The sequence below is a fragment of the Panthera onca genome, chromosome B3, assembly GCF_046562875.1.
Source record: "Panthera onca isolate mPanOnc1 chromosome B3, mPanOnc1 haplotype 2, whole genome shotgun sequence".
In the NCBI taxonomy this organism is placed as follows: Eukaryota; Metazoa; Chordata; class Mammalia; order Carnivora; family Felidae; genus Panthera; species Panthera onca.
In genome coordinates this window covers 84,435,718-84,450,650 of record NC_138344.1, presented here as the reverse complement: position 1 = coordinate 84,450,650, position 14,933 = coordinate 84,435,718, and the positions used below count along the sequence as shown (strand labels likewise).

Sequence of the window (14,933 nt, the reverse complement as noted above, 5' to 3'; positions counted from 1 at the left end):
CTCTCTTGGGTCTTTTGTGATTCCATATGAATTTTAGTATAGTTTTTCTGTTTCTGTGAAAAATGCCATTGGGTTGATAAGGATTACAGTGAATCAGTAGATTACTTTGGATCAAATGAACATTTTAATACTAATCCATGAACCACAGGTTATCTTTCTCTTTATTTGTTTCTTCAGTATCTTTCATCAATGTCTTAAAGTTTACATTATGAAAATCTTTTATCTTGGTTAAATTTTTTCCTAAGTAAATTTTTTGGATGCTATTATAAATGAGATTTTCTTTATTTCTTTGGCAGATAATTCAATGTTAGTATATAGAAAAATGACTGACTTTTGTGTCCTACATTTTTATTGAATTTGTTTACTAGTTCTAACAGTTTTTTTTATGGAGTCTTCTGGATTTTCTTATAAGGTCATGTCATCTACAAAAGGAGATAATTGTATTACTTTCTTTCCAATTCAGATGCTTTCTATTTCTTTTTCTTGCTTGATTGCTCTGACGAGGACTTCCAGTACTATATTGAGTAAGAGTGATGAGAGTGGGCACCATGATCTGTTCCTGTTCTTAGGAAAAAATCTTTCAGTTTTTCTCTGTATGATGTTAGCTGTGAGCTTGTCAGATAAGGCCTTAATTATGTTAAGGTGCATTCCTACTCTGTCCAGTTTGTTGAGAGTGTTTGTCATGAATGGATATTGAATTTTGTCAAATTCTTTAGCTGCATCTATGGGGATGATTGTGTGAATTTTATCTTTTATTCTGTTAATGTGATGTATTACATCTATTGATTTGCATGTGTTGAACCATCCTGGCATCCAAAGGATGAATCTTACTTTATCATGTTGTTTGATCCTTTAATGTACTGTTGAATTCTATTTGCTAGTATTTTGTTGAGAATTTTTGCATCTGAACTCATGAGATGTTGGCCTGTAATATTCTTTTCTTATAGTATTCTTAACAAGCTTGGGTATCAAGGTAATGCTCTCCTGATAAAATGAATTTGGAAGTATTCCCTCCCTTTCACTTTTGTGGAAGAGTTTGAGAAGGATTGGTATTACTTCTTTAATTGTTGAGTAGAATTCACAGTGAAACCATCTGGTACAGGGCTTTTCTTCGTTGGAAGGTTTTTGATTACTGCTTCCATCTGCTTACATGTTTAGACTTTCTGTTCTTTGATAATTAAGTCTTGATAGGTTGTACATTTCTAGGAACTTACCATTTCTTTTAGGTTGTCCAGTTGTTTGGCATATAGTTGTTTATCATAATCTCTTACGATCATTTGCATTTCTGCGGTATCAGTTTTAATATCTCCTCTTTGTTTATAACATGCATTCAGGTCCTCCTTTTTGTGGTTTATTTAGCTAAAGGTTTTCCAATCTTGTTTATATTTTCAAAGAACCAGCTCTTGGTTTTGATCATTTTTTCTTTTTTCCTATTCTTTATTTCATTTATTTCTGCTCTAGTTTTTATTGTTTCCTTTCTTCTGTTAACTTTGGGCTTAGTTTATTCTTCTTTTTCTAGTTCCTTTAGGTGTAAAGTTAGGTTATTTATTTGAGATCTCTTTTCTTTTTTTTTTTTATTTTAGAGAGAGAGCACAAACAGGGGAGAGGGACAGAGGGGGAGAAAGAGAGAATCTTAAGCAGGCTCTGTGCTCAGCGCAGAACCCAGCGTGGAGCTCAGAGCTCAATCCCATGACCCCGGGATCATGACCTGCACCAAAATCAAGAGTCAGACGCTCAACTGACTGAGCCATCCAGGCGCCTCTCTTTTTTCTTGATGTATGTATATATCACTATAAACTCCCCTCTTGAAACTACTTTTGCTGCATTCTATAAATTATGGTTTGTTGTATTTCCTTTTTTGTTTGTCTCAAGATATTTTTAATTTCCCTGTTGATTTCTTTTTTGACCCATTGGTTGTTTAGGAGTGTGTCATTTAGTTTCCATGTATTTGTGAATTTTTCAGCTTTCCTCCTGTTTATTGATTTCTAGTTTAATTCCTTTGTGTTTGGAAAAGATACATGATATAAGATTTCTATCTTCTTGAATTTGTTGAGATTTGTGTTCCAGCACATGATCTGACCTAGATCATGTTGGCCTGTAATTTTCCATGTGCACTTGAGAAGAATGAATGTGCACTTGAGAAGAATATATATTCTGCTACTGTTGAACAGAATGTTCTATATATATCTGTTAAGTCTGTTTGGTCTGTAGTACTGTTCAAATGTACTTTCTTGCTTGATTTCCTGTCTGGATGATTTGTTCATTGTCGAGAGTGGGGTGTTAAAATCCCCAGCTGTTACTGTATTGCTGCTTATTTCTCTTTACTGTTACTATTTGCTTTATATAGTTAGGTGCTTCAGTGTTGGATGCATAAATATTTATAATTGTTTTGTCTTGACGGATTGACCCATTTATGGTAGTGACTTTTTTTTTTTTTTTTTTTTTTTTTTTTACCGTTTTTAACACACAGTCTACAAATATAGCAACCTTTGCTTCTTTTTGTTGTTTTACCATTTGCTTAAGATACTGTTTTCCATCCCTTCATTTTCATACTCTGTGTTGTGTTGTCTGTAAAGCTAAAATGAGTCTCTTGTAAGCAGCATATCATTTGGAACTCACTTTTTTTTTTCTGATCTATTCAGCCATTCTGTCTTTTGATTGGCAAATTTAATTCATTAACATTTAAAGTAATTATTGAGAGGTAAAAACTTACTAATGCCATTTTTTCATTGTTTTCTGTTTTGTAGATAGTTTGTTTTTTGCTTTCTCTACTGGTGTCTTCATTTGTGATCTAAAGACTTTTTAGAGTAGTATGTTTGAGTCCTTTATCATAATTTTTTGTGTATCTACTACAGGATTTTCCTTTGTGGTTACCATGAGGCTTATATAAAATATGTTATGTTTATAATGTCTTATTTGAAGCTGATTAGAACTTGATAGGTAGCATACTGAAACTTTAGATTTTTACTTCTTCCTCGCATTTTAGGTTATGATGTTACTACAGTTTATATATTTTTTATATTGTGTATCCAATAACAAATTATTATATTTATGATTTTTAAACATTTTCTAACTTTTAAACTAGAGTTGTAATTAATTATGTACCATGATTACAGTGGGCTTTCTTGTCTTGATACAAATAATCTACTTAATCTTTCCAAAGAAACAGTTTCTCATTTATTATATTCTGTTACGTTTTTTTTTTTTAGAAGGGAGAGCCCTTTTTTTTTTTTTAAATTTATTTATTTATTTTGAGAGAGAGCAAATGGGGGCCAAGAGAGAGGGAGAGAGAGAATCTCAACCAGGCTCGGCAGTGTCAGCAGGATGGAGAGCCCCATGTGGGGCTCCAACTCACAAACCATGAGATCATGACCTCAGCTAAAATCAAGAGTTGGACACTTACCTGACTGAGCCCACCAGGCACCCCTATGTTCTATTTTTTAACTCATTAATTTTTGTTTATTATTTCTTAATTTATAAGTTTTATATTGTTCTTTTTCTTCTAGAATTGAATGTTATTTGTCTTAGTTTTATTATTTTTTTATTATTTTTATTTTTTTTCAATATATGAAATTTATTGTCAAATTGGTTTCCATACAACACCCAGTGCTCATCCCAAAAGGTGCCCTCCTCAATACCCATCACCCACCCTCCCCTCCCTCCCACCCCCCATCAACCCTCAGTTTGTTCTCAGTTTTTAAGAAGTCTTATTATTTTTTAACAATGAAATAGTCTTAGGGTATAAAATTTTTCTGAGTACATAGCTCCTATCGATTTTTTTAGCCTCAGCTTAAACATCACTTTTTTTGAAATCCTTTCCCTAAACTACCCCTAACTCTTTACCTTCTCCCTAGTCATGTTTGGACCTTTGATGTGCTCTCACAGACCCCTGTAACACTTCCTTGTCATAGCATTTATCACACCATATTATTATTATTATTATTTCTTAGATATTTTTATTACTTCTTTCCAAGACAGTTATAATAACTCTCTAGGTAATCTGTGAGTTCTCGTATCCTAACTCTTCCCCATGATAATTTATCTTTGGTACTAGATGGTCAAGTCCTTGAGGGCAGGAATCATATCTCTTTTGCTGTCTTGCTCATCATGTGTTCTCAGACCTCACTGCTCTACAGAAACTATCCTTCTGAAGGTTAGTATCCTGACCATCAAGTCTAAAGTTTTCTCAGTCCTCACCAGGCCCTTTGATTTATCTGATTAACTAAATTTAGTTACTTTAATAAGCATTTTAAAAGATTTAAAAGATTACAGCAGTTAGATTTACAAAATAATTGATTACAAAGCACAGAGTTCCCACACACCCTCTTTCCTCCTTCACATAATTTTCTCTGTCTCTTGTATCCTTGTGGTAACATTTGTTAAAATTGCTGAAACAATATTGATATATTATTATTAACGGAAGTCCATAGTTTACATGAAGAGTTCATTCTCTGTGTTGTACATTGTATGCATTTTGACAAATTAGTAACACGTATCCACCATTACAGTATCCTATATAATAGTTTCACTGCCCTAAAACCCCCTGAGTATTATATCCCCTAATTTAATACTATTGTCTCTTCTCTAAAATGTCCTTCTCCCCTGGCTTCTGTAACACTATAATTACCTTGTTCAAATCCTAGTTTTCTATTATTCCAAGTTTGTCTTCACTGGTTCATCTTTCACCTCCTAACCCCGTAACATAGCTATCCCTCTTATTATGATATCTCTCATACCTTCTCAACCCCATTCTTGCCATGTACTCCTCCTATCTCTCAATTCTCAATCATAATTTTGCAGCTGCCTGTTACAAATTTTTACCTGCTTCCTCATTACCATTGCCAAATCAAATCCTCTCATAATTTTCTTGGTTATGTTTAGAAATACTGTATCAGTCACCTAAACTTGACCATTTCCTTTCCCTTGCCCTTCCTCTGTCTCTCCTTTGCTTCTCTTGCCCCCAACCCCTTGATTCATGTTCTTATTACTTTTAAGAGAGTGTTAGAAGGTGGGGGAGTGGGATGGTAAAGTATCCCCCAAATTAACAAGGCCCTTTGGGAATGGAAAACAAAGCAGGCAACTCCACACAGTTTACACAGAATTTTTGGGGGGTAACTTACTGACACGGGGGATCAGGCAGAGGACAGTCCACAGCAGCTGCATAGTTATTCTCTGCAAAGTCCAGACCTTAGTCCACAAATTTTATAGAACGAAGAGACATGCAGTAGGGCATTGTAGTGAGATCAGAGAGTTCACAAGCACTTTAGATTGTTTGCATGCACCTGATTAACAGCTAACCTTTAATTAGACCTCGTGATACCACCTGTGCATCAGGGAAGGGAAAGACAATGTTCTCTCTAACAGATTCATGAGAGGCCAAAACAAGCCATCTCAGCCTTGGCAAGCATTTCTAAGGAATGTATATTAACCTCCAAGGGGCCCTGAACACGTAGCCACAAGCAAACATGAGTAAGATAGTGAGCCAAATATGGAGTAAGTATCGAGAGTTATAACAACTCTCTTAAGTATAGGCTCTCATCTCCTGACTTCCCCATCTAAACAGTCCTCAACACCAGAATAATATTTCTAAAGTAAAATTTTGATTTTTTTTTTCCTTAGTGTCTTTCTAGTGCGTGGACCAGACTCTTTAGTCCAGAGCTCAGTTCATACCAGCCAGTCTTGGCTGTTCATGGTTCTTTATGTTACCTTATGCTCTTCTACTTCTTGGCTCCTGCAAAACTACTACTTGTCTTATATATACCTTGAATATATGGGGGACATCTTACTTGAGAAAGCATAGGCATTTTTTTTAATACTCTATACCAAATGAATGCATGCCATTTATTAGTTTGCTTTTTTAAAAAAGAAACAACAGTTTCCTTTCTTTTTCAATACAGTGGGTTCAAATAAATTCACTCTATGTGACATTAAAACAAATTTTGAGCTATTTCTCAAGAAACCGGTAGACAAACCTGATTACAGGCACACCTCATTTTGCTGTGCTTTAGTTTATTTCACTTCGCAGTTACAGCCATTTTTACATAGTGAAGGTTTGTGGCAACCCTGTGTCAAGCAAGTCTGTCAGCACCATTTTTTCCAACAGCATTTGCTCACTTTATGTCTGTCTGTCACATTTTGGTAATTCTCGTAATATTTCAAACTTTCATTATATTTGTTATGGTAATCCATTATCAGTGGTTATACAGCTTGCTGAAAGCTCAGATGATGGTTAGCATTTTTAGTAATAAAGGTTTTTTTTAATTGAAGTATGTACCTTTTTAGACATAATGCTATTGCACACTTAATAAACTATGATATAGTCCAAATGTAACTTAGAAATGCACTGAGAAACAAAAAAAAATTCATTTGACTTCATTGCTACATTCACTTTATTGTAGCCTAGAACTGAACCTGCAGTATCTCTGAGGTACACTTGTACTTGTCTGATGAACTAGGGAGAAAAAATGAAAAGTTACATTATTTTTCATAAAATGTTTATTATGAGAGAAAGTAATGTGCACATGCAGGATAAGGTAAGAAGCAGAGAAGGCCGAGGGGAGGGGGAAGGGTGTGGGTAGAATCCCAGGCAGGCTCTGCACTGCAGAAGCCAGTGCGGGGCTCGATCTCACAAACCATGAGATCATGACCTGGGCCAAAATCAAGAGTTGGACACTTACCCAACTGAGCCACCCAGGCACCTCAAAAAAGTTACATTGGTTATACTCTTACCTCCCTAGACGATCTTTTATTTTCTTTGACTAGATTAACTGATTCCTGTTCCTCATAGTTGAACCACCAGATTTTTTTATTTCAAATCTCAGTGTTTGTATTATTATTTCTATTGCAGTGTATATGTAGGGATTCAGAAGTGCTTATAACTTAGCAGACTTTGCTTTGAATTTTCCAGTAGTAAGCTCATAATACTTTGCTAGTGCTATGCGTATTCTTATACGGTCACATAGAAGTTGCAAGTTCATTAATTTCTTTTTTTTTTTCTGGTGCCTTATTGTTCATTTTTGTGGTATAAAGCTAATGTCAATATACCAAACATTTTAGCAGCAGTAGTTAGTAGGTAGAAAAATAAGAAGAAATGGTGAAAGATTAAAATTTGAGATGAAATTATTCATCTTATTTTTCATTTTTGTGGTATATATTAAGCTAATGTCAATATACCAAACATTTTAGCAGCAGTAGTTAGTAAGTAGAAAAATAAGAAGAAATGGTGAAAGATTAAAATTTGAGATGAAAGGGCAGCTGAGCTCTGCTTTTACAAATTGTAAGAAGGTCGCGGCACCTGGGTGGCTCAGTTGTAAGTGTCCAACTTCAACTCAGGTCATCATCTCACAGTTCGTGGGTTGGAGCCCCATGTTGGGCTCTCTGCTGACAGCTCAAAGTCTAGAGCCTGCTTCAGATTATGTCTCCCTGTCTCTCTGCCCCTCCCCTGCTCATTTTCTGTTTCTCTCTCTCTGAAGAATAAATAAATGTAAAAAAAAATTTTTTTTAATAAAAAAAATTGGGGGGCGCCTGGGTGGCTCAGTCGGTTAAGCGTCCAACTTCAGCTCAGGTCACGATCTCGCGGTCCATGAGTTCGAGCCCCACGTCGGGCTCTGGGCTGATGGCTCGGAGCCTGGAGCCTGCTTCCGATTCTGTGTCTCCCTCTGTCTCTGACCCTCCCCCGTTCATGCTCTGTCTCTCTCTGTCTCAAAAATAAATAAACGTTAAAAAAATTTAAAAAAAAAATTGGAAGAAGGTCATAGATAATATAAAGATGATTTCTCTTTTACTTTTGCATTGTAAAGATATATATTCTTTTTTTTCCTACATGGCACATATCTTTCTCTCAACTTTTAGATTTTTTTTAATGTTTATTTATTTTCGGGGTGGGTACAGAGAGAGAGGAAGACAGAGTACCCCAAGCAGGCTCCACACTATCAGCACAGAGCCTAACACAGGGCTTGAACTCCTGAATGGTGAGATCATGACCTGAGCCAAATCAAGAGCCAGCCGTTTAACCTACTGAGCCACCCAGGCACCCCCCAACTTTTAGATTTATATAGTACTAAGTGAACAGTTCTGAGTCTTTGCAATTTTATAAATTATGATTTATGAGTTCTAATTAATGGTCCTTTGCCTAAATAAAATGAAAATGTTTGAAATATTGCAAGAATTCCCAAACCATGACACAGACACACAAGGTAAGAACACGGAGAAGTTCCCTTTCTGCCAGGATCAGAATTTATATATAGTGGATCATGCTTCGAAGTTAAATTCTTAACAGCTTTCTTGAGATGTATTTCTTATACCATACATTTTACTCATTTAAAGTGTACGTGTTTTTAGTGCATTCAAGGGTTGTGCAACTATCATGACAACCTAATTTTAGAATATTTTAGTCCCTTCGAAAGGAGACCCATACCCATTACCAGTAACTCCCCATTACTGCCAACCATCCCCCACCACACTCACCAGCTCTAAAAATTTTCTTTTTTTAATGTTTATTTATTTTTGAGACAGAGCATGAGCAGGGGAGGGGCAGAAAGAGAGGGAGACACAGAATTCAAAGCAGGCTCCAGGCTCTGGGCTGTCTGCACAGAGCCCGACGCAGGGCTTGAACCCACAGACCATGAGATCATGACCTGAGCCAAAGTCAGATACTTAACCGACTGAGCCACCCAGGTGCCCCATACTCCTCAGGTCTAGACAATACTAATCTACTTTCTGTTACTGCAGATGTGCCTATACTGGGCATATCCTACAAAAGGAGTCAAACAGTATATAGTCTTTTGTGTCAGGCTTCTTAGCACAGTGTTTTCAAAGTTATTCCATATTGCAAGTATATCTCAGCACTTGATTTTTTTTATTGCTGAATAATATTCCATTATATGAATATACTACATTTCTGTTTATTCATCAGTCGATGGACATTTGGATTGGTTTTACTTTTTAGATATTAATAATAATGATGCCATGAATATTCATATACACATTTTTTTTACATGGACACTTTATAATTTTATAAACATTTTTATGAGACTTTTACAGTTTTAGACCTTATATTAAGATCTGTGGTTCATTTTGATTGTTGTTTTTGGTGTAAGATCAGAAGTTGCGAGGTAAGAATTCAACTTCATTCTTCTGCTTATGGATATCCATTTGCCCCAGCACTGTTTGTTGACAAGACTCTTCTTTTCCCATTGAATTGTCTTGGTACTGTTGTCAAAAAGCAATTGACAGTGAATATAAAGGTTTATTTCTGGACCAAAGATTCTGTTCCATATAGACCTGTTTGTCACTTCTTATGACACTATCACAGTGCATTGATTGCTGCTGCAATGTAGCAAGTTTTTAAATTGGGATTATGAGTCCTCCAACTTTGTCTTTTTTTTTTTTTCAAGACAGTTGTGGCCATTCCAGATCTTTTATATCTTCCTATGAGTTTTAGACTGAGCTTATCAATTTTTACAAAAACAGCAGCGGGTATTTTGATAGGGATTACATTGTTTGTCGATCAGTTTGAGGGTACTATCTTAACAATATTAAGTCTTTCCGTCCATGAGTGTGAAATTTTTTTTTAAAGATCTTTAATTTTGTTTGACAGTGTTTTGTGATTTTTCAGAGTATAAGTTTTGAACTTCTGTTTTCAGAGTATAAGTTTTATGCTTAACTTTTTGTTAGGTACTTTTGTACCTATTTACCTAAGTAATTCATTAGTTTTAGTGACATGGCTTTATAAAAGGAATTTTCTTATGTTTGTTTTCTGATTGTTCATTGTTGGTATATAGAAATACTTGATTTTTACATGTGGGTATTGTATCCTGAACTCATTTAATAGCTCTAAAAACTTTTTAGTAGATTCCTTTCTATATACAAAATCATCTCATCTGCAAGTGGATGTAGTTTTATTTATTCCTTTGCAGTCATATTACTAATTGATTCTCTTTGTTATTGATCTACTCAGGTGTTCTGTTTCCTCTTGAGTTGAATTTAGTAATTTGTGTCTCTAGGTATTTTTCCATTTAATCTAAGTTATCTAATTTGTTGGCATAAATTAATATTGTTGTTCATAGTTGCCTTATAATCTTTTTTATTTCTGTAACATGTATAATGGTATCTCTTTAGTTTCTGATTTTAGTAATTTGATTCTTCTTGTTTTCTTGTTCAGTCTAGCCATAAGGTTCAATTTTTTTTTTATTATCTCAAAGAACCAATTTTTGGTTTTGTTGATTTTTTTCTCTGTTGTCTTTCTGTTCCATTTCATTTTCTTTCCACTCTAGTTTTTATTAATTCCTTCCTCTACCTGCTTTGATTTTAGTTGCTCTTTTTCTAGTTTTTTAAGGTAGAAAGTTTAGTTATTGATGCAAGATTTTTCCATCTTTTTTTTTTTTAAGTTATTTATTTTGAGAGGGAGATTGAGAGAGCATGAGCAGGGGAGGGTCAGAAAGAGAGCAAGAGAGAGAATCCCAAACAGGCTCCACACTGTCAGTGCAGAGCCCCATATGGGGCTCGAATTCACAAACCTTGAGATCATGACTTGAGCCGAAATCAATCAAGAGTCAGATGCTTAACCAACTGAGCCACCCAGGCACCCCATCTTTTTTTAATATAAGCATTTACATCTATAAATTTACCAATGAGCACTGCTTTACCTTCATGCCATCACTTTTGGTATGTTATGTTTTCATTTTCATCATCTCTAAGTATTTTCTTATTTCCCTTGACATTTATTCTTTCAGTTATTTAGGAGTACATTGTTTCATTTCTACATGTATGTGAAATTCCCAAAGTTTTTTTTCTTTTATCGATTTCTAATTTCATTCCATTGTGATTAGAAAATATACTTTGCATAATTTCAGTCTTTTCAAATTTATTGAGGCTTTTTAATTACCAAATGATCTGGCCTGAAGGATGTTCTTGTATTCTTGAGAAGAATGTGTTTGCTGCCAGAAGAATGTGTTTCTCCACTTTCTGGAGTGTTCTATAGATGTCCTTTTAGGTCTAGTTGGTTTATAGTGTTGTTCAAGTCTTCTATTTTCCTGTTGATACTCTTTTCTTTGTCTAATATTGAAAGTAGGGTATTGAAGTCTTCAACTACGATTGTAGAAGCGTCTGTTTCTGTCTCCAATTCTGTTTGTGTTTCATTTATTTTGAAGCTCTGTGTGAGTACATGTGTGTTAATTTTATATCTTCTTAGTAGGTTGACCTTTTAACATTAGGAAATGTCTCTTTATCACTAACACTTTTTGTTTTAAAGTCTAATATTAACTATAGCCACCCCAGATTTCTTGGTTACTGTTTGCATGGTATCTTTTTCCATTTATTTTACTTTCAACATTGTGTCTTTGAATCAAAAGTGTATTGGTAGTGGTGGTTGTTCACTTGATCATTTATTTTCTAATGATGGGGCTAAACTAATCCTACAAAGTCTATTTCCCCACAATGCGCAGCCTCAGATCTCCCTGCTCAAAAAATTTTTTAAATTTTTTTATCTTTTAGCAGGGCTACCATGGGTTCTCCCTGGGCTGACATAATCTAATATTTAAGTTTCTACTTTGGCCCCCTTCACCAGTTAGTTTTTTGTTGTTTATTGTGGATGTATGTGTGGCTTAGAGGTTGCTGTCATAGTCAGAGTGTTTATATTTTTAATCCCATGTTCACCCAGAGACTAGTACCTTGGAGGTTTGCTCTCTGGTTGCTCCAAAGAGAGTACAGCCTTGGATATGCACAGTCATTGACTGGATGTTGTTTTTAAGTTGTGGCTTCCTAGGAGTTGACCCTGAGTTTAAGTAGAGTACTATGAGGCTTAACTTTGTGTTGGTAAGTCTTTGTGGGTTGGGGAATGCTTTCCTATCTGTCCTGCATCTTACTCTGATTGCTCTTGTGTGGGTTCCAGTTAGTACATGTACACAGGTTTCTTGACCCCTAGACTTGACTGTGTTCTCAAGAGGGTTCTTCTTGGCTGTCTCTTTCTACTTCTCTTTCTCTCTTGGCTGCTCTGCTCTTTTACTTGTGTCTGGAGGTGCTACTTCTCTTAATTGCTTTTTTCCACCGTGCTTTTTCTTGTTTTTGACAATACCCATAGGCATGGAGTTTTGTTTCAAAATAAAATCACTCCCCTCAGGCAGAGCTGCTACTAAGCTCTTTGTCCATATGATCCACCCTTCACCCTGATCAGAACACATGTAGTGGCAGTACTCTGCCACTGTATTATACCTGAGCTGGGGTCAAGGACCAACTTTTCCTAGAGTAATACCCTACTTCTATAAGCAGACACTTGGGGAGGGATTGGCAGTTCTTCATCTTCCTACCTTTCTTTCCCCTATCAGTGTGAAACCTTTATCCCACTGATAAGCTAGGGTGGAGAAAATTGGAACAGACTCAGCCTTTTGCACCTAGAATTTCTGTTGTAAGAGAGGCCATAGCTGCCTGGAATAGTTTATGCAGCATGGAACTGGGCGGAAGAGAAACACAGCCAGCAGACTGCTGCTCCCAGGGTGAGACCATATTTCCAGTCTGGGACCTGGAGGGTATGAGGAACCCTTATCTTGGCCTAAGTACAATGCCCAGGGTAAAGCTGTAATATGGAAGTAAAGGGGTAGCATAAGGGAGCAGTCATGGCTCAGATGCCAAAGATTCACTCTGTTTTTACCAGATTTGGTAGATTTTCTTAAATGTATGTTTTGCCATTTGCTATATGCCCTTAAGACAATATTCAGAGACTTTAAGTGATTTTTAAAAAATCATCCTCATCACTGAGATTATTATTTTGACTGGGAAAGGATCCACTGAGATTCTTACTCTATAATTCTGGAAGTTGTCCCCCTCCCCCCCTAAAATTACATTTTATTCCTTGGGTTAGATTATCCCGCCAGTACACTAAATACACCGAAAATCGCCTAAGTGTTCACCGCATAAAGTGAAATATTGCTATCAGTGAAAGCAGCTAAAATATCTTCGTTCCTGATTTTAAGTTGCTGAAACCCACATTCATGACCTTATAGCTCCTTCAAAATGTGTAGGAAAATCTAGTTGTCTGACTAACCTTTCTTAGGTTTGTTTGCTTCCTTTTTAATTCCTACATACGATAGTAGTGAAAACATTACCTCTGATCATAAAGTTCATTAGTCCATGCGTTGTTAAATCACCCTAGACCGAATGTAGTATGCCCTAGTTAACTTGGAAGGCCAAATGTCACTCAAGAAATTTGTTTTTATGAGCAGTTTTAATTTGAGGGAGACCTTAAAAAAATGTCCAAGACCTTGTCAGTTATTCCATATGGTTCTATAATATTTGTGTATAAATTTCTTATTTTGTACTTTGAAGAAATGGATCATTTCTCACTCATATTTCTACTGCTATACTTAGTTTTATTTCTAAAACACATCCATTTAACTGTGGGATTCATCTACATTGTACAATAGAGAATTCTTTAGGTGCTTCATGCATTCACACATGTCTTTCCTGATACTCTTTTCTCCTCTTCATTTGTCAGATCTCACTTGCCTTCACCAAACTTAGTATTACTCTTTCCTTTAAGTGTCTCTCTGTTTCTCCAGTCGGAAGTAATCAAACCTTTCTTTTATTCCACTGGCAAGTTTATAACTTTCCTAATTTTTTACTTACAATTACATATCTTCCTCTGTAGGTTATAAGATTTAATTCATTTTCCTCTTTTTATTGCCACATACTTTGTACATTGAACTTAATTATTGGATGAGTGAATAGATAAATTAATGATTAAATGAATGGTATAATATTTTATTTTACAGTCGAGAGACTCACAAGATCGCAGTGTTTTATGTTGCTGAAGGACAAGAAGACAAACATTCCATTCTTACCAATACAGGTGGAAGTCAAGCATATGAAGATTTTGTAGCCGGTCTTGGTTGGGAGGTATTGTTTTTATTTCTTTTTTTTTTTTTTTATGTTTGTTTATTTTTGAGAAAGATCGCAAGTGGGGGAGGGACAGAGAGAGACATTTTTGGAAGGATATTTAACAAACTGCTTTCTGGAAGGGGAACTGAGTAGCTATACACAAGAGCTATCAAAGGAAGAATTTTGGTATATTTTTGAATTTTTAATTATATGAATGTATTACTGAGCCAATTTTTTTTTAAATTTTATAAGTGATGAGGCAATCTGGTAGTAATGGTGTAAAAACTAATTTTTCATATGTTCAGCCATTGTAACTGATATTGATAGTTGAGACATGTTTAGTTCACATGGTACAAAGATTGGTTTTTATAATTCACTTTATCAGTTACTTGGATTTTTTTTTAATTTTTTATTGAAGTATAATTAACATACTGTTATGTTACTTTCAAGTGTACAGTATAATGATCCATTAATTGTATACATTACTCGATGCTCATCACAATAAGTATACTCAATTCCCTTTATCTATTTCACCCACACCGCCCCCCCTTCCCTCTGGCAACCACCAGTTTTCTGTATTTAAGAGTCTGCTTTTTTGTTTGTTCCTTTTTTTCTTTGCTCATCCGTTCTGTCTTTTAAATTCCGCATATGAGTGAAATCATAAGCTGACTGACTTATTTTACTTAGCATTATACCCTCTAGGTCCATCCATATTTCAGATTTTATTTTTTAAAAATATACATATAAAGTGGTTTCTCCGAGTGAAGAGATGCAAGCAGTGTTTAAGTTTCTTTTTTCTTTTGTGTTTCTTTTTCCTTTCTAGTATTTCTTTAATTTTCAGTAAGACAAGACAAGTTGCTGGCTTTGTGTATCACACAAGTCCAAGGAATATCACTCAATGCAGTGACCCTGATATTAGCATGTCTTTTATTTATACTCAGGAAAAAAATATGTGCAAAAATATGCACAGATTAATTTGTAGTTTTTTAATGCATGAGAAGTGCAGTTCTGCATTTTTGTATTTTTGTTCTGAGCTGTGTGATAGGTACTGATAATTAAGA

General features: G+C 35.2%; 1 protein-coding gene across 6 annotated transcripts in view; it reads left to right on the top strand.

The window, feature by feature from the left end:
- Positions 1-14,933, top strand: part of RALGAPA1 (Ral GTPase activating protein catalytic subunit alpha 1) — a 263,713-nt gene that overhangs the window by 188,442 nt on the left and 60,338 nt on the right. For all 6 annotated transcript variants that reach the window (XM_060619520.3, XM_060619522.3, XM_060619525.3 and 3 more), the window contains one exon: positions 13,767-13,890. In XM_060619520.3, coding sequence (XP_060475503.2) covers positions 13,767-13,890 — 124 coding nt within the window. The remainder of the gene's footprint in view (positions 1-13,766; positions 13,891-14,933) is intronic.